The 25,779-nt window shown below is 37.7% G+C and overlaps 1 protein-coding gene across 1 annotated transcript in view; it reads left to right on the top strand.

Moving 5' to 3' along the window:
* Window positions 1-25,779, top strand: part of PAAF1 (proteasomal ATPase associated factor 1) — a 41,683-nt gene that overhangs the window by 2,660 nt on the left and 13,244 nt on the right. Inside the window, exons 3-9 of the mRNA XM_037026241.2 lie at window positions 2,006-2,109; window positions 5,493-5,582; window positions 11,694-11,792; window positions 12,437-12,587; window positions 18,615-18,809; window positions 22,283-22,374; window positions 23,717-23,832. Of these exons, the coding sequence (XP_036882136.2) occupies window positions 2,006-2,109; window positions 5,493-5,582; window positions 11,694-11,792; window positions 12,437-12,587; window positions 18,615-18,809; window positions 22,283-22,374; window positions 23,717-23,832 (847 nt within the window). The remainder of the gene's footprint in view (window positions 1-2,005; window positions 2,110-5,492; window positions 5,583-11,693; window positions 11,793-12,436; window positions 12,588-18,614; window positions 18,810-22,282; window positions 22,375-23,716; window positions 23,833-25,779) is intronic.

Here is a 25,779-nt window from a genome sequence, read left to right as displayed (position 1 = left end):
ATGTTGGAGGTGGTGCCAGCCCTTAAGAAAGAGGTTTGTGGATTATTTTTTTTTAAACAAGAGTTTTATTGAAATAAAATATCTTGGATATTTAATATATATTATTTCTATTTCTCACACTCCTATGTGCTAGGTACAATTATGATTCTTTAAAAAAAAAAGAAAACTTTGTTGAGATATAATTCACTTACCAGAAGGCTCACCTTTTTAATTCAGTGAATTTTAGTGTATTCACAGAGCTGTGCCTCTGTCACCACTATCTAATTACAGCACATTTTTATCCCTCCAAAAAGAAACCCTTTAACTGATTAGCAATAATTTTCTATTCTCCCCAACTCCAAGCCCTTAGCAACCATTAAATGACTTTCCATATGGATTTGTCTATTCTTTTCATTTTGTATAAATGGAATCATATAAAACATGGCCTTTTGTGTCTGACTTCTTTCATTTAGCATAACATTTTAAAGTTTCATCCATTTTGTGATATTTAATACTATTTCATCCCTTTTCTGTTGTGTGGATATATCACATTTTTTTACCCATTCATCAGTTGAGGACATTTGAGTTGTTTCCATTTTTTGGCTTTTTGAAGGAAGAAGGTTTTGATGGCAGGATATATGTCATGAGACTTTGCTGCCGTGAGGAATAGAAGGGACAAAAGGACACAAGACTGTGCTGTCTTTGGAGGCATGTAGTGGTGCCAGTCAGCACAGTTAGATCCTTTTCTGAAGCAGCACTTAGCAACCTGCATGTAAGAATATACAAGGTGAATGTTTGGGTTAATCCCAGGTCTATATTATAGACCAAAATCCAAAACTGAGATCACTTCAGTGACTAGGAATGTAGAGAGGTCATTTCGAGGCTGCTGGTAGAAGACTGGTTGAAATGATGGTATGAGGACCAGACTTCAAACGGCAGCTTGTGAAGCCAGGAGGGAATCGTGGAGTGGGACAAAAATCAGAGTTCCCACAATTTTATTTTTTGTGGCATCTCTCTGAACTAGCACTTCGTGTCACTTCCTTGCTGGAAGCTTCTTCACTGGATTTTCTCTAGTCCAGAGTTCTACCATAGATTGTGAGTTCCTCCATTAATATCCTTCAACTTCATTTCCTTTGACTGTTGTAACCAAACTGATATATTAACTGATGTCTCCTTTCCCCCTTATGCTTTCTGATATATATATCAGATATATATATATATATATTTAAAATTCTTATCATGCCCCTCCCTGGCTTGGAGTTGCCCTTCCCTATCTTCTGCCTACCTCTGTCTTTCTAACTTCAGCCTACATCTTATCTTTCCAGGACCTACTCAGGTCTCACCCTCTGGAAAGCCCTCTTGTTCTTTGTGAAGCCATTCTGGTTTCTACTTCCCTCTTACTCTTAGAATTTCAGTGTGGTGCAAGTTATTTACTGAATCATTTGTAGCATCCTGCTGGTATCTCAAATAGTCTAATAGGGAGGTCAGACATGTAAACAGTGTGTTAGGGGCTGTTTCAGAAGTGTGTGTAAGGACAGAAGAAGAATAGAGAACCTTTTAAACTCTACTCCATGATCTGTGCATGTTTTTGTGTATATCTTATTTAGGCTGTATCACTACAAAAGCAGTGCTCCATTTGAGCAAAATTTCCAGATAACTGAAGCTATGTGTATGTACTGTGGATAAATGCATATATGCATGTTGATCTTCACCTTTAATCCTGAAAGAATTCCATTTCCCAGGCAGTAAAACTGAGGTTGAGAGTACTCTAATGGCTTTCTCTACAAATGTCAAATTACATCTCTAAATCTTTGTTCCTAGCTTTTAGCCCTTTGCTTTTTTTCCCACCCCAGTGAGGTATGCCTAGGCTAGTGCTCTGTCACCTTCACCTCACCATTAACGCAAGTACCTGCTTTTCTTTTGTGAGTCAATTTCTTACCGTTTATACAGATGCCTGAATTGGGTCTTCAAGAAGAACAATGTTAAATTCTTATTTTTTGAGACATGGTTCTTTTGTGCTATATAGGGAAACCAACTTTGTATGGCAGCCTAACTTGTCAAGGGATTGGCCTGAATGGCATCCCAGAAGTTACAGCTTCAGAAGGATTTATTGTGAATGAAATAAACAAGGTAGGTTTTTATTTTCTTGTATGTCTACTTTGAATATTTGTACTATTATCTGTATGTCTGTGTTATCTCCATTTCATTTGTACAATAATCAAAGTTTTTACTGCCTTTGCATGTCAAAAGTTTTATTTTTCTTTTGTAGTTACCTGTAGTTTTAGATGCACTTAAAACTTCCTCTTACTTACCTTACCATTACTGTCTGGTAGATAAATAAAGTAAGCCACATAGGTAATATTAAATTTTCTAGTAACCACATAGAAGTGAAAAGAAATAGGTGAAATTAATTTTAATAATATATTTTACTTAACCCAATATATCTAAAATATTACTTCAACTTATAATATTAAATAATTATTGAAATATTTTACTTTCCATTTTTCTTATTCTTTGAGATCATGTGTATATTTTATACTTACAGCACATTTCAATTCAGACTCTTTAATTTTTTATTGGAAATACTTGGTATGTATGTATTTAGATTTTATGAAATTTACAGCTAAGAATATAGATTCACATACCCTAATAGTCCCAAATATATGTGAGAGGTTTTCCAATAACAGTCCATTCAAAGAGTTTAAATTAAATTAGTTTAGTTCCTCCTTTACACTGGCTACATTTCAAGTGCTCAGTAGCCTCATGTGACTAGTACCTACCATATTGCATGGCATAGCCTTGGAGTGTGTCTGGAGAAGACGGACATCAATAGTACTTAATAGTTTTTCTCATTGGTCTTTGAGGTAAGTAGATGGCCAAACTATGTGTTGCAGAATCCAGGATCTGACCTTCCTTACTCACTGTGATGGCTGTAGTTAGTATGCTCTGGGAGATGATTCCCAAAGAGTAAACCAGCCTTTCTTTCTTTTTTCTCTTTTTTTGTATAATTAAATTTTTTTAGTTGTAAAATATTCCAGGTATACTGATAAAAATAGAGAATACTTAGTTTTTTACATAAGATTTTTAGCAAATATTTATTCATTGCCCTCTGTGCAAGGTAATAAGCTACATGTTATATATATTATAAATTTTTTTCATTAACAGTTATGGTATTGTAGAGAGTGTCAGAAGATCTCAGTCCAAGTCTTAGTTAACTCTGACATTACTAGCAACATGATTTTGGACAAATAACTTAGTTCTCTGATCTTCAGTTTCCTCATGTATATAATAGAGGTGATACTCCACCTCATAGTCTGGCTTTATTGGGGAGTGAGACTTCATATTAATGAAACTAAAATATTACAAAAGTGAGTATTGTTGTTTTACCATAACAATGCTTTGGGATTGACATTTCACATTTCTATTTTGCAGATGAGCAAGTAGACTCAGGGAAGTTAATTAACCCTAATAATCAAAGCTAGTTAGATCATGTATCAGACTTGAAGCCCAGTTCTGTCAACTTTAAGTATCACAGCACCTTGGAAGCCTGCATTTTTCCCAGGTGTTTTGCCTATATCCATCCACGGCCTGGGTGCTGACTTCCTTTCTTCCCTTTATATGTAGGCCCTGGTACAATCCTTATCTCTTCCACCATTGCTAATTTCTGCCGTGCGTACCTGCTGGGTCAGACAGTAAGTGCTTATGGTTGAACATTCGTTTGTTTCCTAGCTGCCATGAGTCACTTCACTAATTTATGTTGCTACATGGTTCTATTAAATGGTAGATTATGCTTACATACTTAACTGTGAAGAATAAAAAATTTGACTTTGAATTTTATCTTAGTGTGGAATACTCACACTTTCCCCCTCCAAATTTTGTCTGTTTTGATACCTCTTTCAGCTTTTCTTTAAAATATTTTCATTAACAGCATGATTCTCTTCTGCTTACATTGGAAGTAGTTTAACATTTGTCTTCTTCCACAGTTTGATTATGGTTTAAAGGTTGGTTTGCCCAACTGATAAGAGTAGGAGAAAACCACTGTTTCTTGAAATTTTGCACATAATTAGTCCCAAAGAAACTGAGTCTTCTGAGAGCAAACCCAATTCTTATAGATGCCTGAACACTAAACTCTTGGAGCTCCTTGCTGGTATGAATATTTAGCCAGGAGAGTTTAGCTGGCCCTTTGGTTTTGGGTACAGGAGGTAATTCCATATCCAGGGTAGCTCTCTTGCAGCTGTATGGTCTTTGTTATGCAGTTAGAAGCAGAAACTCATTTACTGCAAGGCCTGCAGGCAGCCAGGCCTGGATATGCTGGCTAAGAAAGAACTGTTTTATAGATATCCTAATTGCCTTTTTAAAGGAATAGAAGACCTGTAATAGGAGCACATTGATTTTTAGTGATGAGAATATTAAAACTTTGAAAATATTCCTCCCAGTTAACTTGAGGACCTGTGCTTGTTGTATATAGATAAGCTTTGAAAGGAGATTTAGAAAATCTTGATTATTGAAGATTTTTATTGTCTAGCAGAATTTCCAGAAGCTTTGAAGTACTACTGCAGAAGAGATAACAGGTTAGGGGCTATTTGGTTAGAGCAGTTCCAAAGTACATTCATGTCCCAAGTATAGGATGTGCCCACTTAGGTGGTGGTGGTGGTTTTTTGCTGGTTAGAGTAAAAGATTGTCATATTGCAAGAGTCCAAGAGGAAGGGTTTACCAGGCCTTTTATGCCTTTACACATGCTACCTTCAAACACCAACATACTCGTAATCAAATAGTTACAAAGGCTGCCTTTAACAAGTCATGTCCCCTGAACTTAACATTTGCTTCTAGATTTAATTTCTTACTATGTCAGCAGTGTTATCTTGCTACAGTGGCTGAAAGCTATGTGATTAACGACTAGGCAAAACACATGGGGAATCATACCGTAGCTATGTGATGATGACCAGTCTACAATTATGTAAAGGCAGTTTAAGTCAGAGGTAGGAGTGGGCACTGTAAGCCTGGCCAGGGCCTACACGTATGTCTACCATAAATTACCTTACTGATGTCCTCTGGTGACTATAGATGTCAGTAAACCAATATTTTTTCTGAAAGTTCTTACAGGCAGCGAATTTAAATTTAGACTAGTCCCTTAGACCTTCTTTCCTTACATCTCTTGATCCTGTTCTTTGCCTCACTGCTAATTGGGAGTACTAGTATTAGATTTTCTTCCAAAATTAATGCTCTCATGTTTGCTACTTGTGCCTTATTGTTGCTTGTCTTCTATGGGACAGTTTACTTCAACATAAAAAGATAATGGCATTTCAGCAATACCAGATTACATTGTAACCTTCTGTAGTAAAAGGGCTGCTGATCTATAATAGGGGAATGATAATTTTGTAGGCTGGGGAAGGAGAATTAGAGGGTACACTTAAAGGATGAGAATTTCTTGTCATCCTCATGTTATCTTTAAGAGGCTTTAATTCCATTGGAGTAACTTTGCTGATGGGTTTCATATTTCCTTTTCTGTTTAGAAAAGCATTCATATTTCATGTCCAAAGGAAAATGCATCTTCAAAGTTTTTGGCACCATACACTACTTTTTCCAGGATTCATGCAAAGAGTGTAAGTATTTTGATAAAATGAGGAGAAAATGTAAAAGTATTCATTTTTTATTTTATCTGCTTGTCTAGTGCTCTAAACATATTCATAATGGGTGTTTCATTTACTTTACATTGTAAAGTAACACAGCTGATGAAGTATGAAATGTACCACTTCTTATTGTGTGGTATATTTTTAAAAATAGCTATTTTTTACCCTTACTGCAAACAAATATATTTAGTGATGAAAATTTAGGAAATATAAGAGAAAGTGAAAATTACTCATATTTCTATAATCTAAAGATAACTGTTGTGAACTTTTGTTATATAACCTTATTAAATATAATCATAGTAGTAATAGCTAATGTTTATTGATGGCTTACAGTGTGCCAGCATCATGCTAAGCTTTATATATCATTATTTTATTTGATCTTCCCAATCTTTTTTCTTTAAATATTTTATTAAAATAGATTTATAGATTACATTGATATTTTATAACTTGCTTTTTATTTCTTAATAGTATATTATGTACATCAGTCTGTCATCTGTCTGTACTTTAAAGAGCTGCACAGTATTCTACTGTATGACTTTACTATAATTTGTTTCTCCAATCTTACATTGGATATCCAGAGACTCAGATATTTCTGATTTCATGATTTCATATCTTGATTATATACTTTTAGCTAACCCTTTGCTCACAAAGGTAGAAAGAAATTAGAATATATTCGTAAAAGTTGAGTTGCCAAGTCACAGGCAACTATTCTAATCTGCTACACTTAATTGATGTATTGAGTCAACAGTTGCTCTGCATTTTCTCTGTAAAACATAGTGACTGATGCCCACAGCACATTGCAGCTTATAAACTCTTCTCTGAGTCTGCAAACTTCTGGCACTGTAGATTAAGTTGAATGCTTGCCAGAAGTCAGTTACGATGCCAGTTACATTGTTTTCGAAAGTATGTTATTTGATTAAGTATTTTAAACTAATGAAATGGGAATGTGAAAAGGCAAAGTGATTATATCTTTGAAAACTAAGTTGAGTGCTTTGCATAGACATGACAGAGTTTTTTTTGTGTTTTTTTATAACTTCTCTTATAGTATGTATGCAAGATAGATGAAAAATTTTTAGGAAAAAGATTTTTAAAAAGCCCTAAATGAATTTTTTCTCTTAAATTTCTTTGTAAGTTTAAATGAAGATTTGCCTTACTTTAAAAAAACTGGAAGGTATGAATTGTGCCTTTTGGTTATAGTTTATCACAAAAAAGTCAATGTGAAACTTCCTTGTAGTAATCAGTAGACTAATGAAAAGACTAGTGAATTTTAATGTACATTTATATATTTGAGTTTAAATAAAATGGAGATATTTATGTATCATTTTTTATTATTTCCCACTTTAACTGGCTTTTTGTTATTAATTGACTGACCACTGGGCCATATCCATTGATTAAAACGGCATTTACTCTTGCTTTTCTACCAATCTGACTTGATATACTCTGCCAATACTATTAGAATATTTTTTTAAGTGTTACCAATTTGAGAGATGGTATTTCATTGTTATTTTAATTTGCATTCCTTTGATTAATCATGGTTGACCACTTTTTCATGTTGGCCATTCTTCATGGCATTTGCCCACTTTTCTAAGTGTGAATTTTTTTCTTTATTGGTAAGAGCTCCTTTTATATTATTGATCCTTTGCCATGTATCTTACAGATAGTTTTTTCTAGCTTATTGGTTATTGTTTATTTATGGTGTCTTTTGACATACAGGCATTTAATATTTATAGATAATAAAACCCATCAATTTATGTCTTTATGGGAACTGTCTTCAGCGTCCTGCTTAGGGTAGACCATGATTTTATGTATATTCACTTTTAATTGCCCAGCATAAGAGGTAAGGGTACAGTCTCTAGAGATAGCCTCATCTTATTTGACTCCTTGGATTTGAATTTTGGTTCTGCCACTTAATAATTGTGACCTTAGGTCAGGTACTCAACCTCCCTGTACTGTAAGTTCCTTATCTGTAAGATGAGGGTAAAAGTAGTATTTATCTCTTAGGGTTGTTATGAGGATTGAAGCAGGTAAAATTCGGTCTGGAACATAGTAAGCATAATATAAGTGTTAAAATGTTACGTTATAAATGTAGTATTTTCTTTGTATTTTTATGTTTTATTTTTTACATTTCAAACTTTTGTTTTCATTCCTTGGTTTGAAGTAGCATGTCATAGCACATGTCATAGTCCTTTATCTCACTGACTTAAATTGTCATCTTTATGCAGTATTTAGGATTGTCCCATTGATCTGTCTGTTATTTTGCTATGAATAAGGAACAGATTTGAGCTTTAGACTCTGACCTAGGTTTGTGTCTTGGCTTTGCTATGTCACTTCAGGGAAATTAATCACCTCTTAAACCTTAAATTTCTCCTCTGAAAGATAGGAATAATAACCTATCTTATACATTTTTGAGGGGATTATATAAAGGTAGTGTCTGGTATATGTCTGGCACACAATAGCCAGTAAATGTTAGTTCCCTTTCCTTTTTTTCTTTGATAAAATTTGAAGAAAGGAGGTAGCTGGTATGACCTATAATCTGTTTTTCCATGTTCTATCGTTTTGGAAGAGATGGGTAGTTCAGATTTAATTACTTTTTTAGGTGTAGGAACACAGATAAATAACACAATATCACAGTCCCCTTTCGGGACAGTATTTTAACTGAGAGGACACAATACAATACATCAGAGTTTCTCAATCTTGACACTGTTGACATTTGAGCTGGGTAATTCTTTATTGTAGGGGGCTGTTCTACTGTGCACTGTAGGGTGTTTGGCATCATCCCTGGCCTCTACTTACAAGTTGCCAGGGTGACACTGTCCCCAACTGTGGCAACTAAAAATGTTTCCAGACATAGCCAGATGTCCCCTAGAAAGCAAATTCGCCCAGCTTGCCAACTACTACAATAGGGGAACATGGTGTTGCAGACTACTAGGGGAAGAAGTAATGAATTCCTTGGGGGAGTTGGGAAAACCACTTACCTTTTGAGAAGTAGGTCATTTAAAGAAAAAATAATTAATTGTGCATCTTTTCTCTCTCTTATTCTCTCTTTCTCTTCTTTGAGCTCATTATTAGGTGATTTATCCATTTATTAATAACCTGCTGTATTCGAGGTACTCTTCTGGGCCCTGGGGCAATAGCAGTGAATAAAACTGAGGTTGTAGAGCTTACGTTCTAGGGGTGTGAGACAAGACAAGATATGCTAATGACTTGGGTGTGAAATATGAGAGAAAATGAGGAATTAACATGACTCAAAAAATTTTGACCTGAGAAGTGGATTAATTGTGCCATTTACTGACTGGGGGACAAGTAGTTGTATTGGTATGGAGCAGGGGAAATAAGAGTTTTGTTTTGGACATGTGAAGTTTGAGTTGTCCACTATAAAGCCAAAGGTAGATGCCTAGCAGGCAGCCGGATAGATGCCACCTGAGTCGGGAAACAGGTTGAGCTATACTGCTTTAGGGATTAGATCGATTCAGAGTGAGTAGGAAAGCATTTCAGTATGTCTTGTTTCTGGGGCCCTGCAAAGAGGGACAGTAATTGGTGTTGTTGTTAAAGGTCATGCTTTACTTTCCTACTTAATGTTGATGAGGTACTTCATCCTTATCCCCAAACTGCTATATTTTTTTTTTGCATGCATTTGTTACTGTGTACATAGCCTGTGATTTGTTTAAGAAAGTGCTGGACATGGTTCTGATACTTAAAGGGCTCAACATGTATCTGGGAGCTAGACAAAGAGTTGAAAGAAGTTGATTTAATAGCACCGGTCATGAGATATAAGTCTCAGGATTAGAATGGAAGATCTGAGATATGTCTCCTACACTAGAATGTGAGGCAGGGCTCAGTCAAATTTATCTTTGAGCAGAATGGAATTATGAGGCTCAAAGATGTAATGCATTTGAAAATATTTTGTAAATGATAAAACATGATATAAATGTTAATTGTTATTATAATCATTAAAACTAAAGGATCCACAGAGACGTAAATGTAAGACATGAAACCATAAAACTCTGAGAAGAAAACATAGGCAAAAATCACTTGAACAAATGCGTGAGCATTTTTTTCCTGAACATATCTCCTTGGGCAAGGGAAACAAAATAAAAATGGACAAGTGTGATTACATCAAACTAAAAACCTGTGCAGCAAAGGACACCATCAGCAGAACAAAAAGGCAACATACTGTATGGGTGAATATATTTGTAAACAATTTATCTGATAAGCAGTTAACATCCATAATATATAAAGAATTCAGATGCCTCAACACCAAAAAAGCAAGTAGCCAGATTAAAAAAGTGGGTGGAGGACCTGAACAGACATTTTTCTAAAGAAGAAATACAGATGGCTAACAGTCACATGAAAAGGTACTTCACATTGCTAATCAGGAAAATGCAAATTAAAACCACAATGAGATGTCATCTCACACCAGTCAGAATGGCCACTATCCAAAAGACAAGAAATAACAAATGTTGTCGAGGATGTGGAGAAATGGGAACCCTCCTACAATGTTGGTGGGAATGTCAGTTGGTGCAGCCACTGTGGAAAGCAGTATGGATGGTCCTCAAAAAACTAAAAATAGAAATACCATATGACCCAGTAATTCTATTTCTAGGAATTTACCCAAAGAAAATAAAATCCTTGACTTAAAAGATATATGCATCCCTATGTTTATTGCTACATTGTTTACAATAGCTAAGATATGGAAGCAACCTAAGTGTCCATCAGTGAATGAATGGATAAAGAAGATGTGGTACTTATACACAATGGAATACTATTCAACCGTAAAAAACCATTTGCAACAACATGGATGGACTAGAGGTATTATGCTCAGCGAAATAAACCAGGTGGCAAAGACAAATACTGTATGATTTCACTTATTTGTGGAATATAAAAACAAAACAAAATGAACAAAATAGCAAATAGACTCACAGACACTGAGAAGCGTTACCATGGGGGAGGGGTTGGGGTCAGCGGTTAGGGAGGGTGAGGGGGATAGAGGGGCATCAAAATTCTCAGTTATAAGTTGATCATGGGGATAGTATAGCATGTAGAATACAGTCAGTGATTCTGTAACATCGTCCTATGTTGACATACAGTAACTGCACTAGTGGTTGTGAGGATTTAATAATATGGGTAACTGTTGAACCATCATGTTGTATACTTGAAACCAATATAAAATTGTATATCAATGATACTTCAATGAAAAAAATCAAAGGATCCACAGTTAAGAGTACTTTTATTCTGAGGAAACAAAATAACGATGGAAAAATCTTAGAAAGTGTTAGAGTTGACCAGTATATCCCTTTAGTTCTTGCAAAACCTATTCATTATGGTTTGACTGACATGGAACAAAGTAAAATGGAAGGTTAGGTAATTAAAGCAGGATTTCCTAGTTTTTCCTTAATACTTTAGGTCATATGGAAATCATTGTTGCTGCAAATATGCTTGGGATTATATCTCAGTCCTACATTTCTGGGATATTTGCAACTTGTTTTTTAATAAAAAGGGTATGTATGCATGCATGTGTGTGAAGGAGACTTGGCATTCTGATCATGGCTTATTCATGAAGTGATTGCTAGTGTTGAAACTGCATAATGAGTCTGAGAATTCTGTTACTTATTCTGAAATGCACATACAACATAGACACACAATCAGGACTTTACAGAGGGAATGTGAAGTAGTAAATTGGGAGCATCTTTGCTTTTCCTTGACTCCTGTTGGTGCATCTTGGAAAACTGTGTTTTGTTTAAGTGGGTTCCTAAAAATTGGGAAAGGTATCTTAATTTTAAAATTAAATAGTAAAAGATAGAAACTATGGAAATGATAGAGGGATAGTGTAAACTTCTTAGCTGAAGCAAGGGACTAATGATAATTATAAGAATAACTTTCTGTTTTGAGAAATGAAAGGTATTGGCTCTAGCCTTTTGGGGAGATAGTGATAACTCAACCTTCAAATGAAACACGTCGTTTGTGTTAGGAAGCATAGGCTTGAAGAAGTCTTACAGGCACGTGAAATGGAATGTTTATAACACAATTCAAGGGAAGAAGAACATTTTGTTATTTGTAACACTGGTGCTTCTATTTTTTGAACAGATAACATGCTTGGACATTACCAGTGGAGGAGGCCTTGGCGTGTCTTCTAGTACCGATGGAAGCATGAAGATCTGGCAGGCTGCCAATGGAGAGCTCAGAGTAAAGGCTTTTTGAATACATTTTTAGGGTCTTACATATAAAGGGTGGTCTTAGAAACCTTAGACTGGGTCATGGCAAGAAGAGTGGTACATTCTGAAAATTTCGGACCAGTGCACTTCAGTTGATACTTGTTCTCCCATTTGTTAATCTGAGAACCATCCCCAGGCTTGGTGGTTTATTATGGGCTGGAACAGCAGAGGAGTCAAGCCTGTGAATGTCTGAGTAGGTGGTCCCTTGGTAGGAACTGCTTTCAGTGACTGGTTTCTAAGACCAAGTAGCTAGGCTATTACACATCATATGGCTGAGTCCCCCAGCCTATACAGAGGATTTTAAGAAAAAGTAAGAGTCCTCAAGCCTCCACAGCAACTTGTATGTAGAACTAGACTTAGGGATGGCCATGAAAACCAAGGAGTTCAGATCCACAACATCTGGAGCCAAAGCTGAGGAAAGGGAGCCAGCAGCTCTCAGAATATTACCTGGTAGACAAATGTGATGAAGAGATCCTTTGGACTTAACTTAGTTTTAAACCCTAGCATGTGGTATAGCTTGTAATGCTTCATTTAAGGGACCAAGGATATGGGAGGTAAGAGAACAGTAAGGGATGGACAAGAGAACTAGCATGGACTTTTCTTTTGTTTTTCCAGAGGGTACTGGAAGGGCATGTGTTTGATGTGAATTGTTGCAGGTTTTTTCCATCAGGCCTTGTGGTTCTGAGTGGGGGAATGGATGCCCAGCTGAAGATCTGGTCAGCTGAAGATGCTAGCTGCGTGGTGACCTTCAAAGGTCACAGAGGAGGTATGAAGGGTGTTCTCAAAAAGGCTTCCCTAATGATCTCTAGAGACACATCACCAAAAAGGTAGAAACAGAAGTCAGTTATCCACAGGAACACAAATAATTCATCTATCTGGTCATTTAAATGAACTCCTTCTCTAAGGATTAGAAATTCCCTTGCTGCTCAATCTTGTTATTGCCACCTAGGACTAACTGCCTTACACAGATAGTTTTCCACAATTGATAGAGGAAAAACATCCTCCCCAGAGGTCAACTACTTGTGTCCTGGGGAAATAAAGGGGGAGAGAGAAGAAAAGAGGGTTGTGCCCACATTTTCTCACTATTAGTCCTTTGGCTGAGGTAATAGTAAAAGCTGGGTGGCAGATGGCTGCTTTGCAAGACAGCACAGAGAGAGCTTGGTACTCATTATTGATTCCCATTTAAATCAGAGTATAGATTTTTAAAAATGGATTAGCCATATGACCAGTTAGGATCAGATTGTAGAGACAGATCATCTTCTCTTTGGTAGAAAAAAATGCATAATTCAACACCACAAAATCTGTGGGATGCATTGAAGGCCATGCTAAGAGGAAAGTATATTGCAATACAGGCCTACCTCAGGAAAGGAGAACAATCCCATATAAGCAATCTTAACTCAATTAACGAAACTAGAAAAAGAAGAACAAATGATGCCCAAAGTCAGTAGAAGGGGGGACATAATAAAGATTAGAGCAGAAATAAATAAAATTGAGAAGAATAAAACAATAGAATCAATGAAAGCAAGAGCTGGTTCTTCAAGAAAATAAACAAAACAGATAAACCCCTAGCCAGAATTATCAAGAAAAAAAGAGAGCCTACACACATAAACAGAATCAGAAATGAGAAAGGAAAAGTCACTACAGACACCATAGAAATACAAAGAATTATTACGGAATACTATGAAAAATTATATGGTAACAAACTGGATAACCTAGAAGAAATGGACAACTTTCTAGAAAAATACAACCTTCTAAGGCTGACCCAGAAAGAAACAGAAAATCTGAACAGACCAATTACCAGCAATGAAATTGAATTCATAACCAAAAAACTACCCAAGAACAAAACCTCTGGACCAGATAGATTCACCACTGAATTTTATCAAATATTTAGTGAAGACCTAATACCCATCCTCCTTAAAGTTTTCCAAAGAGTAGAAAAAGAGGGAAAACCTGCAAACTCATTCTATGAGGTCAGCATCACTCTCAGACCAAAACCAGGCAAAGACACCACAAAAAAAGAAAACTACAGACCAATATGCCTGATGAACATAAATGCAAACATACTCAACAAAATATTAGCAAACTGAATTCAAAAGATACATCAAGAGAATCATACACCATGATCAAGTGGGATTCATCCCAGGGATGCAAGGATGGCACAACATTAAAAAATCCATCAACATCATCCACCAAATCAACAGAAAGAAGGACAAAAACCACATGATCATCTCCATGGATGCTGAAAAAGCATTTGACAAAATTCAACATCCATTCATGATAAAAAGTATCAACAAAATGGGTATAGAGGGCAAGTACCTCAACATAATAAAGGCCATATATAACAAACCCACAGCCAACATATGTAACAGTGAGAAGCTGAAAGCTTTTCCTTTAAAGTTGGGAACAAGACAAGGATGCCTACTCTCCCCACTGTTATTCAACATAGTACTGGAGGTCCTAGCCACAGCAATCAGACAACACAAAGAAATAAAAGGCATCCAGATTGGCAAGGAAGAAGTCGAAGTGTCACTGTTTGCAGATGACATGATATTGCACTTAAAAAACCCTAAAGAATCCACTCCAAAACTACTAGATCTAATATCTGAATTCAGCAAAGTTGCAGGATACAAAATTAATATACAGAAATCTATGGCATTCCTTTACACTAGCAATGGACTAGCAGAGAGAGAAATCAGGAAAACAATTCCATTCACAGTTGTAGCAAAAAGAATAAAATACCTAGGAATAAACCTAACCAAGGAAGTGAAAGACCTATACACTGAAAACTACAAGACACTCATGAGAGAAAGAAGATACCAATAAATGGAAACACATCCCATGCTCATGGGTAGGAAGAATTAATATTGTCAAAATGGCCATCCTGCCTAAAGCAATCTACAGATTCAGTGCAATCCCTATCAAAATAACAACAGCATTCTTCAATGAATTAGAGCAAATTGTTCTAAAATTCATATGGAACCACAAAAGACCCCAAATAGCCAAAGAAATCCTGAGAAGGAAAATAAAGCTGGGGGATCTCGCTTCCCAACTTCAAGCTCTACTGCTAAGCCACAGTAATCAAGACAATTTGGTACTGGCACAAGAACAGATCCATAGACCAATGGAACAGACTAGAGAGCCCTCATATAAACCCAACCATATATGGTCAATTAATATATGATAATGAAGCCATGGATACAATGGGGAAATGACAGCATCTTCAACTAACTGGTGTTGGCAAAACTGAACAGCTACATGCAAGAGAATGAAACTGAATTATTGTTTAACTCAATACATAAAAGTAAACTTGAAATGGATAAAAGACCTGAATGTAAGTCATGAAACCATAAAACTCTTAGAAGACAACATAGGCAAAAATCTCCTGAATGTAAGTATGAGCAAGTTCTTCCTGAACGTATCTTCTCAAGCAAGGGAAACAAAAGCAAAAATGAACACATGGGACTACATGAAACTAAAAAGTTTCTGTATGGCAAAGGACACCATCAACACAACAAAAGGCATCCTACAGTATGGGAGAATATATTTGTAAATGACATATCCGACAAGGGGTTAACATCCAATATATATAAAGAACTCACACTCCTCAACACCCAAAAAGCAAATAACCTGATTGAAAAATGTGCAATGGATATGAAGAGACAATTCTCCAAAGAAGAAATTCAGATGGCCAACAGACACATGAAAGAATGCTCCACATCACTAATCATCAGGGAAATGCAAAGTAAAACCACAGTGAGATATCACCTCACTCCATTTTGAATGGCCAGCATCAAAAAGACTAAGAACAACAAATGTTGACAAGGATGTGGAGAAAGGGGAACCCTCCTACACTGCTGGTGGGAATGTAAGTTAGTTCAGCCATTGTGGAAAGCAATACGGAGTTTCCTCAAAAAACTAAAAATGGAAATACCATTGGACCCGGGAATCCCACTCCTTGGAATTTACCCAGAGAATACAACTTCTCAGACTCAAAAAGACATATGCACCCCTATGTTTACTGCAGCACTTTTTACAATAGCCAAGATATGGAAGCAGCCTTAAGTGTCCACCTGTAAATGAGTGGATAAAGAAGAGGTGGTACATATACACAACGGAATACTATTCAGCCATAAGAAAGAAACAAATCCTACCATATGCAACAACATGGATGGAGCTAAAGGATATTATGCTCAGTGAAATAAGCCAGGCGGAGAAAGACAAGTGCCAAATGATTTCCCTCATTTGTGGAGTATAACAATGAAGCAAAACTGAAGGAACAAAATAGCACCAGACACACAGACTCCAAGAAGGGACTAGTGGTTACCAAAGGGGAGGGGTGTGGGAGGGCGGGTTAGGAGGAGGGAGATGGGGATTGAGGGGTATTATGTTTAGTACACATGGTGTGGGGAGTCAAGAAAACAGTGTAGCACAGAGAAGTCAAACAGTCAATCTGTGGCATCTTCTACACTGATCGACAGTGACTGCATTGGGGTACGGGTGGGGACTAGATAATATGGGTAAATGTCATAACCACATTGTTTTTTCATGTGAAACCTTCATAAGAGTGTATGTCAATAATACCTTAATAAAAAATTAAAGGACTTGTATCTGTTTGATTTGATATCTAAAGCCTTTGCAGCTTCTGGTAGGTCTTAGCTATAGCTGCTTCTCTTAAAAAGGCATTCCTGCTACTTCTCATACTTGTTTGTAAAGTTAATTCCTCAGAGATTCCTGCTTCTATAGGGCTCCTCTTTCTTATATTCTTATCATCTAAGAGGAAAGAGACTGACCTAGATACCACCTGTATTGTGAGTGGCATTTTATTAGAGAGGGGGTAATAAATTTTCCACTCTGCTTTTATGGAAGGAAAACTTTCTAGATGGCAGCTCTTTGCTGAGTCTTACTTGATGTTTGCACAGTTAATACCATTCACAGCTCATCCTGCCTTGTACATGCTTTTCAGAACTATTTTTTTTAAAGGTTGCATCACTTCCATGGGACTCAGTAACATTTTAAAATAGCAGTTGAACTTTACAAAGACATAAACAGATCTTTGCTTAATAAGAGCTGAAGGCCCTTCCTAATATTCCTATTGGAACTTAGGATTCTTAAAAGATCTAAGAGCCTTTTCTATCTAGATTTATGCTGAATGTATTATGGAGATAGAATGGAAAAGGGTGTTTTGCAGACTCAGAATACTTTGCAGTTACAAAATATATTGTATATAAGAAACATAAAATAGCAAATCATGTTGCCTCCTTAGCTCTGCTTCTGAGGGGAAGGCTGTTTTAAAAACTGTGTCTATAGTGGCCTTTATCCAGTGAATATGTAGTTGCAAGGGTTACATTTTATTTTTCTAATAACAGCAGTCAGCTGTGTAAATGGATTTAGGTTTTATCTTTAATTGGGTAGCTTTGGAAACACTGTGATTAAGTCCCACCTGAGTTGTCTGTAATCGTATTTTCTTAAACAGGCTGTAAATTGGCTCCTTTTTCAATCTGTGGCATTTTTATAACATCTTTTTCTAGAAAGGGCTTTTAAAGCAATTTCCCATGAAAGTTGAACATACAGTCAATTGTGTTGGTTATTCTTTCCCTGTACCCTGTGTTGAGTTCCTGTGGAGTTTTTGTCAAGGCTTGTATACTGAAGTCATCTCATTGTAAGAGGAATGGGAGCAAGTGAAAGATGACTAATTCACTAAGTGACCTTTGGTCAGTACTCTTACTACTCAATCTGCAAGTATTTATTGGGTATTTATAACAGGATCAGTAAATGGGTTTTAAGAATAGAAATATCAGCCTTGCTGGTATCACCACAGGGTCAGACTACCTTTCTACTCTATGGTCCTGTGTTATCAACACCATACGTCACTGTATTGTAACTTTATGCCCATGATTCTCTACCTTTTTATGCTGTGTACTCCTGTGTCCAGGAACCATAGCCAATATGCAGATAAAGAACTTCAAAAATTATAAAATCTATGGGCATTTGGAATATTATAACACTCTGGATCTTATTTGATCTTTCTTAGCAGGCAATCACGTCAAGGTATGGTGTAGATGTGTATGTTCAGCTTCCATCTGGGCCCCTCTAACACTACTCTGGCAGAACTGAAGCTCTGGCTATACAACCTCTTTGCAGACAGGTGAGGTGGAAGCTTTGCTTCCCCCTTGGTCCCACCGTCACCTTCATGGTGACGATGGGACACCAACTTGCCCCACTGTGTCTTGTACCACCTCCTTGCCTCCAGGTGGGCTTGTAAGCTCAGTTCCCTGACTGATACCAGGGGAGGGGTTGGGGGAAGGTGGAGTGCTACTTCCCACTACCTCATTCTACCTCTCTCTGCCCATTGCTGCCAGGTTGGGGTAGAGACTCAGCTCACCCCCGACCCTGCTGGGCCTAGTCAGTGTCACTGGGGAATCTGTGCTGCCTCCTGCTTCCTTAGAGGATGGGGTAGAGTGGAACTTCATAAAATGTCTACTTAACTTTTGTATAAAAAACAGGTTTTAAAACCAAAATAAAAACTTGAAAACCACTACTCTAGAACACTGCACTAAAATCCAGAGTTTCTTCCTCTGTGTCTGTCTCTCACAGCTAGTCTTTGAATCATTGGGAAGCAGGAACTCTGTTCTATTCATTTGTTTTTCTAGCATTTGAACGTGCCTAGCCTGTGGTATGTGTGCGGTATCTTTTGAGAAGGAATAGGGTCATCACTGAGGTAGGTCCATCCGCATTGCCCTTGTAGTCCCTTCACTACCTATTCCATCTTAGTGTCTTTTGTTCCTCTTGCCAGGTATCCTGGATACAGCCATTGTTGATCGGGGAAGGAATGTGGTATCTGTTTCTCGAGATGGGACAGCACGACTCTGGGATTGTGGGCGCTCAGCCTGCCTGGCAGTCATTGCAGACTGTGGCTCTTCTATCAATGGAGTGGCCGTGGGTACTGCTGACAACTCCATAAACCTTGGCTCCCCTGAGCAGGTGTCCAGTAAGTTGATAATGATATAAGAGAGTGTTTTAGATTAGTATAGATGAGAAAGGTGCCACAGAAGATGTTGACTTGAATGTTGAAGGATGAATTCAAGTTGAAAAGATAAGAATAGGAAGAACAGGAGAATGGGAACTAGGGCAAGGGATGAGGGAGGAGCAGTTCACATTACAGCAGCGTGGAGGAGGTGGGGAAAGACATACCATATGATTTCACTTATTTGTGGAATCTGAAAAAATGAACAAACAGCAGTAGACTCAGAGACACTGAGAAGTGACTGGTTGATGGTTACTATGGAGGAAGAGTTGGGGTGGGAGGTGCAGAGGATAAGCAGGATAAAGGTGCACAAAAGTCTCAATCTTAATATAAGTTGGTCACAGGGATAGTAGTACAGGGTGGAGAATGTAGTCATTGGTTCTGTAACATCTTTCTATGTTGATAGTAACTCTACTAGTTGGGGGTGAGGATTTAATAATGTAATTGTTGAGTCACTGTGTTGTATAATTAAAAAAAAAACCAGCATGGAGGGACAATTGACTATTGGGAAAAAAGATATGCATGGCTGGGCCAGAGGTTGGATTACCAGTAAAAGTAGTAGGAAATAGGTCAATGGAATGCTAGTTCTGGTGAGTCAGAATGATAAAGGTCCTAATATGGCAACTTGCATTCTTTTCTTACTTTCGCATGATTATAATACTTGCTTCTTTGTTTCCATAAGACTGTATTTCTACCATCATCTTTGCCTCTCATATTTAAGAAAAAAATAGACTGTTTTAGAGTAGTTTTTGGTTCACTGCAAAATTGAGCAGAAAGTGCAGAGTTCTCGTATACCCTCTGCCCCTACACATGCACAGCCTCCCCCATTATCAACATCCCCCACCAGAGTGGCACACTTGTTACAATTGATAAATCTACACCAACACATTGTTATCACTCAAAGTCCACAGTTCACATTGGGATTCACTCTTGGTGTACATTCTCTGGGTTTGGACATATGTATGATGACATGCAGCTATCACTGTAGTATCATACAGAAGTTTCATTTCCTGAAAAATCTGTGCTCCACCAATTCATCCCTTCCTTTCCTACAACCCTTGGCAACCACTGAAATTTTTACCGTCTCCATGGTTTTGCCTTTTCCAGAATGTCACAGTTGGAATCATAAACTATGTAGCCTTTTGATTTTGGCTTCTTTCACTTAGTAATAATAATAAGCCTTTCAGGTTTCTCTGTGTCTTTTCATGGCTTGATAGTTAATTTCTTTTTAGTACTGAATATGTTCCATTATCTGGCTGTACCTCAGTTTGTTTATCTGTTCACCTATGAAGGACATCCTGGTTGCTTCCAAGTTTTGGCAATCGTGAATAAAGCTTCTATAAGTACCCATGTGCAGGTTATTGTGTGAACATATGTTTTCAGCTCATTTGGGTTAATTTTGCCCCTCACTTTTAACGCGCTACAGATACTCTCCTCTCTTAAACTTCCCATACAGATGCACTGTGGTCCAAGAACTAAAACTATTGCTGACCACCAGATGTTCCCTGGCCCTCTTTGGGAATTAATCGGCTAATAGGCAGAGTATATTTCGCAAAGTGTGGTACACGTGCAGTTAGTTGTAAACAAGATCATTTCAAGCAGCACACATTTTTAATAGCTATATATTCATACACATACTTCAAACCTAAAACTTCATAGATATTTCTTAAAACAAGATAAGTTAGCTGATTTAAAGTAATTTACATGAAAATATTCTTGTTTCCTCTATTTCCTCACTTCCCACTTAGTCTTCAGCCCCTTCTCGAATGGTTTGTGCCCTCCTACTTGACACAGTGACTCTTGGCAAGGTCCCCAGTGGCTCCAAGTTGCCTAACCAGTGTTATTCTCTACACTTGTCTTTCTGAATTCTCAACAGCATTCAACATAGTGAGCTCCTCTTCTCGGTGCTTCTCTTTCTTGGCTTCTTTCTTCCTGTTTCACTGGCTGTTGCTGCCTAGTCTCCTTTTATGAGTCTCATTTATGCTACCTTTAAATATTGGAGAGCCCTCAGCTCTAATTACAATTTCTCCCTCAGTGATTTCATCAGTGCCCTGACTTTAAGTACTGTATTTAAGCTGGTGATTTCCAAAAGTATTGAGTCTAAAGTATTGACCACTCACCTGAGTTTCAGACTCTATTTATAGATGTCTAATAGGCAGATTGATCTGGTCTAACATGGAGTGTTTGATTTGCTTCTTCCAGATCTGTTTTTTCCCATCTTAGTAAATGGCCCCACCACCTACCCGTTTGCTCAGGCCCAAAGCCAGAGACTGATGATCTGCCCCACCTTTCCTATCGGCCTGCATCTGCAAAGTCTGTCACTTCTGCCTTCAAAGCGTGTGTAGTTTTTCCACCTCTCGCTCTCCCATTCTCCCTCCTGTCAGCATCCTGGCCCGGTCGATCATCATCTGTTGTCTGTACTGTTGTATAATCTGTTCTCTGCAGAGCAACCATTGTGGTCACTTACAAAACCTAAGTCTTGTAGCTCGCCTTTGTTCCTTCTTTCCTCCAGTGGCCTTTTTTTAGACATGTATAAAAATACTCACTCCTTACCATGCCTTAGCACAAACCCTTATATTTTCTGACCCCTGCCTTCTCCTCTGGACTTATTCCTACTGCCCTCCACCAGGATCACTGTGTTCCAGCCACAGGCCTTCTGTTTATTCTTTCAGGATGACAGAGTATGCCCGCCTCCTGGCCTTTGCCTTGTTCTTCCCTTAGTCTGGGATGTGCTTCCCCCAACTCCTCACATGACTGGCTTCTGTTTAACATTCAGGTCTCAGTTGAAAAGTGGCTTCCATGGCATCTTTTTAAAGTTGAGATTTAAATTTACCTTCCCTGACCCATCTTCCCACCATCTACACTTTTTATCAGTATTTCCTTGTTTTATTTCCTTTGTAGAATTCAGTGTTTGAAAATAGCCTGCTTGCTTATTTAGCTATTCTGCTATTTCCTATTTCCACTAGAATCCTTGAGAGGAAGGACCTTGTTGTTCATATGTCACTATTTTCTCAGCACGTAGAGTAGGTCTGATACATAGTAGACCCTCAGTAAATACTGGTTTAGTGAATGAATAAATTTCATTTCCTCCAGATGGTAACAGCCTTGAAGTTTGTTAAGCACTGTACCCATGCCCTAGCTTGGTGTTTTGTCACATTACAAAGGACTTAATAGTACTGTTTTTCAGTTGGGTTTTAGGAGGTATATTTTACATATAATACAAGTCATCCTTTTCAATTGCACAGTTCTGTGAGTTTTGACAAATATGTATAGTCTTATGAACAACATCACAGTCAAGATGTAGAACATAATAAAAGCCTTTTTAAATTAATAAGTATTCACTTAGAGTAATTGAATAGCCATCAGTATCTGTGTTTCCTGGGTACTGCCTACTGATCAACCTAGCCCATTTCTGACACAGTTTTTCTGTCATACAGGTGAACGGGAGGTTGGAACAGAGTCGAAAATGCTGCTGTTGGCCCGGGAAGATAAGAAACTTCAGTGCTTGGGGCTACAGAGCAGGCATCCGGCAAGTGGTTCCTCTCAGACCTTTGAATTCTGGGGCAACATGGGTCACTCTGATTCTTGGAAAGCCATTTTGTAAACATTTCTACTTGTTCCCGTGTTCACCTTTTGAGGAAGCTGCATGAGTGAGAGGCAGTATGGTGTAGGGATTTGGAATAAGGGCAACATTAAAATACCAGCACTTAACAGCTGTGACATTGGATAGACTACTAAACCTCTCTGAGCCTCAGTTTCCTCATCAGTAAACTGAGCATTGTAGGACTTACTTCATAGGGTTATGTGATGCAAATTAATAAATGCTCTATGCTCTGTGACCTTTGTTACATCACTTTGCATCTGGGACCCAGTGTGCTATATATACAATGAAGTTTTATAGATACCCTTCTACATCTAAGGTAACATGAAGAAATTCTGAGTAACGAATTCAGGCATTCATGACTATAGATCAGTTAATGACCAGAATGTCCTTTATAGAAGCATTAGCTAATTTTTTTCCCTTCATCCTTTGAAGTTTTGCTGGGCAGACTGTGCTCCTAATTAAACTCAGAGTTCCCTGGGATTAGATTTTTAAAATTTCTTTCCAGCTCCTGTCATCCTCACCTAGACAATTTTAATGATTTGATTTGGCCACAGGCATTGTATTTTCATTTCATCTCATTACTTCATCATGCTGGTGATGTTTCTATTTTCAAAATTTGTTACAGGAACATCACTATTCTTTTTATCATATTTCCTTTGTACTCTGAGTTTCCATGCTGGCTTTTACTTCCAAAGGGAACTTAGGGATATTTTATTGTTTTCTTTTATTTTGTTTACTTTCCTTTTTAGAACATTAGAGGGAGAAATAATCAGTTTGAGCTAACAGTAAGAAATAAATAATTTCTTTTTTCATGGGGAAAATTGTGACTTTAAATTGCCACTTTATGTAAGCATGTGTCTTTACCTACAAAGTACCTCCCTTCAAAAGGTTGTTAGAAGTGACATGAAGCAAAACTTAAAGACAAAAAAAGTGAACTGTGAGTATTTCTCAAATGGAGGGTGGTAATGAAAAGAGGGAAAAGGAGAGGTTTTGGTGTTGAGGACCCTATGAGTCAGTGGGTTGAGTGGTACAGTTTGAAAATCGCCACCTCAGAGTATTACATAAACTACTTAAGGTGTCAGCCAGCCTCAGGCTCCTGAAATTCTGGGGGTGCTTCCTCCTCAATTGGTAAATGTTTAGTTTAGTCAAGAGTGCTAAAGGGGGAAAAAGAAAATATTTTTAAAAACAGTAAAATTTTCCCTTTTTTGGTGCCTGTTGATTCCTGGAAACAGTCTCGAAACAGCTTTTGTCTCCTGCTTGTTCCCAGGTATTCCTCTTCATTGGCTCAGACGCCTTCAACTGCTGTACTTTCCTCTCTGGCTTCTTGCTATTGGCTGGGACACAGGATGGAAACATTTATCAGCTGGATGTAAGGAGTCCAAGGTGAGTCACCATCATTTGCATGTTGCAGGTCTTCTACAGGTAGAAATCTTTATTGGCTTCAACACTGACTTAGCCTCACATAGAGGTCACTATTGAAGCAAGGGTATGTTTTTCATTTATAAAGGTTCCAGTGTGAATTGTCTGATTGTTCTTATTCCTGGAATCATGTTAAAAGATAATTTGATTCATAACTGTCATGATTGTCCTATTATAGTGATCACTTGGAAAATAAAGGTTAAATAATGAACTAACATTTCACTTAAAATAATCTTGTAGAACTTAATTTTAAGGGGCTTGGTAATTTTATTTAATTTTTACATCTGGGTTGGCCTAAGGTTGATCATTTTTTAATTCAAATAAACCAGCTCTGTTTTTTAATTTAGCTTTGATCATAACCTATCTAAAACAGGTCTTATCCTGGTCTTAAAGATATGCAGAGAACCACACAACCTCTCTGTCCCAGGATTGAACAGTTTCTACAGTTCTGTCATCTCCTCTTCCCATATCCTTTGTTCAACTGATATTTGTTGAATGGCTCCTGTGGGCACCAGGCCTTGTGCAGGACACTGAGAAACAAAATTGAAAGATAGACTCTACCTTTGAGGCACATGGAGCCTGATAGAAAACACACAGAGAAGAAAAGACTGTTGCAGTGTGATCAGTGGTCTGATAGGGCTGTGCACAGGAATTTGAGGAAATACCAAGAAGGAAAGGGACAAAGGTGAGACTGCTTCTCCAAGGAGAGGAGCCTTTAACTGGACCATGTCTAGCAGGAAGTTACCCAGTAAGGAAAAGAGAGCCCTGCCCTAGGTAGAAAAGCATATAGAGAAAGATGAAGGCATGTGAAAGTAAGGCACTTCCAGGAATCTCTGAGTAGTTTAACATGACAAGTATAGACTCTGCATATGGGGCAGTGGTCAGAAGTGATGCCAGACAGGAACACATGAGTTTGCTGAAAAACGACTTACATACCATCTGTCTTGCCATTGGGTTTCAGCCCCTGGCAAGTTCACTATGGATTTATTGTGACCAATGAAATTGACAGCAAAATGTTCTTGGGGTGAAAGGGTTATACCCAACTTTATTTCCAGGTGGCAGATCAGTCACTAAAATCTTGTTCACTCAGAATGAGTCTGCATGCAGCAAGCTGGTCTCTGCCTCTGGGCCCCTCTGTCCGCACAGCCGTCCTCTGGGCCTCTGTCCTTGGTGCTGCCACCATTCCAGCCTCTGCTCTCCTACAGTCTTGCAGCCTTGCAGCTGTGCCACCGTGTCGTGCCCAGAGCACTGGGTGGAGCTGTTTATATAGAGTCAACAGCCTTGTATTGCCCACAGGTGTGCAGTGAGCTAGTCAGCTACAGCCAGGTGAGAATCCTGGCCACAGGAACTCTCATTTTATCCACACCATCCTAAGGAGCTTCCAAGAACAGTGAAGAAATTCCAGCGAAAGACTGATTAGCTTATGCTTTTTCTACCAGAAGTTACTTAATTTTTGTACTTGTTTTTGCCTCCATGAAGATAGGGAATCTCTGATCAATATTATAAAATCATCTTTACATATATATTAAATTTATTCTCCCTTTTTTCTTGTCTTATAGAATCCTGACAAGTGTAATATTTCACAAATGCCTTAATTCTGTCTATAAGTAAAAAGATTAACATATTGTTGACATTGTTATCTTAAACCCTTGTCAGGCCTCCCCTAAAAACTGGAGATACTGGTGGTAAATTAGTTCATTCAGCTCAATGACATGTTTATAGAGACATGTTTAGATTTACTCCAGGGTGTTTGTGAGTGGATTACCCTTATCTACCATTTAACAATCTTGCCAAGAAAGAAACCAAATGAATATTTAATCTCTGTCTACATTTGTCCTGTTTGCTTTTACATAGTTAGTACTATTTGTTGAGTATAGTCAAGTATAGCTTTTGAAGAAAAAAAGTAAAATT

The sequence above is a fragment of the Manis javanica genome, chromosome 11 (genome assembly GCF_040802235.1).
Source record: "Manis javanica isolate MJ-LG chromosome 11, MJ_LKY, whole genome shotgun sequence".
NCBI lineage: Eukaryota > Metazoa > Chordata > Mammalia > Pholidota > Manidae > Manis > Manis javanica.
This window is presented reverse-complemented; position numbering and strand designations above follow the sequence as displayed.